The following is a 1,401-nucleotide window of genomic DNA, read 5'->3' as shown; positions in this document are numbered from 1 at the left end:
TCTGAGGGAACACCCAGCCGGCGAGCACAGGGGCCACCAGCCAGGAGCTCCAGCTGGTGAAGGTGCAGAAGCACCTTGTATTACCCAAGGATATAAAAACACTTCTGAAGCACAAATTAATACAAAAGGATAAACAGAAGCACAGGAAGATACTGGGGGTTCAAGCTGAGTCAGTATCTTCACTGGGAAGAGCTCCCATGAGTCCTGGGGGCTGCGACTGCTTGTCACTTCACTTCTCTTAGGACTTTTGAAGAACCTTGGTTAAAAAACAACTAGTGAGTGGGGGAAGAAGAGATATTTAAAAGTGGGAAAAACTGTTAAAAATGATGACTGATGCAAAAAATCGCCACTGTATACAGTGAGTTTTCAGCAGCAGGGATGTGCAGCCCCAGGAACGGTCCACTCCTTTTCAATCTAATCTCCTGCAGAACTAAGATGACTGTTGGAAAGGAATAATGCATTTGACAAAGTCAACCTATTTCCTGTACATTAGCTTCTCCAGCTGCTTAAGGACTTGAAATTATTCTTGAATTTCTTGGGAATGATTTTCCCTCTAGTGGAAAAGCACATGTCCATTTAATTGAGAAGGTCCCAGTCCTGATTGTCCATTGTCCCAACTATTATTTGGTTTGCAAAGGCACTTTGTTTTAACGGTGCTACACACTCACTTCATATTGGTGCAAATGGGTGTAGGAGACGCAGGGAATAAAGCGATATGAACAAGTCAAATTTCAAATTATATGGTCATGAGAAATGCTACCGTCTTCTCTCAGCTGAGTCTGAAAAATGAAGGTTTCATCAGATCTAGCCTTGTGAGGCAGCTTTTCACAAGGTCCTCTGAAAGCATGTTACCAACCCATTGTCCCTCCTGGGGAAATCGAGGCAAAAATCCCTTCTCTCAGGACAGGCTGGAGACCTCAGCAGACCCGAGAACAAGATGTTCACCTAAAGCATAGGGCACTGCTTCAGGACACCTTTCTGTGCCTCCTAGGAGAGACCAAGAAGCTCACTGGAGCAGGGACTTCGTATTCTGCATTTCCAGCAATATGAAAGATGATCTGTACTTTGGGGTGATTACGGGCCCCTGGGCTCCTTGGCACATCCCAGCCTCCCTCTGAGACAGCAGGCAGGGTGGAGGTGGCTCCAGGCTCTGGGAAGCAGGGGAGGGCAGGATGGTGGGTGTCCTTAAATCAGCTCTGCATTCACCAACACAAACAATAATCACAGTTATTGCTGGAAGAGGGATTTAACCACTCACTGCCAACTTGCTATGGTGACCCGGGCTTCCTTACCCCCTTTTCAATGGTGTTGGTTTGGCATATGGTCCCCTCAGCAGCAGGGATGCTGTTGGTTATGCAGCGGTTGCTTTTACTCAGACACCATAACTCACTGCAGACCTCC

The 1,401-nt window shown here is 46.9% G+C and overlaps 1 protein-coding gene across 1 annotated transcript in view; it reads right to left on the bottom strand.

Moving 5' to 3' along the window:
- Positions 1 to 1,397, bottom strand: part of ADAMTS10 (ADAM metallopeptidase with thrombospondin type 1 motif, 10) — a gene marked incomplete at its 5' end in the record, with an annotated part of 19,536 nt that extends 18,139 nt beyond the window's left edge. Inside the window, one exon of the mRNA XM_010152273.1 lies at positions 1,293 to 1,397. Coding sequence (XP_010150575.1) covers positions 1,293 to 1,397 — 105 coding nt within the window. The remainder of the gene's footprint in view (positions 1 to 1,292) is intronic.
- Between the last annotated feature and the right edge of the window lie 4 nt (positions 1,398 to 1,401).

Source organism: Eurypyga helias, unplaced genomic scaffold, assembly GCF_000690775.1.
Source record: "Eurypyga helias isolate BGI_N326 unplaced genomic scaffold, ASM69077v1 scaffold14235, whole genome shotgun sequence".
Classification (NCBI taxonomy): domain Eukaryota; kingdom Metazoa; phylum Chordata; class Aves; order Eurypygiformes; family Eurypygidae; genus Eurypyga; species Eurypyga helias.
This window is presented reverse-complemented; position numbering and strand designations above follow the sequence as displayed.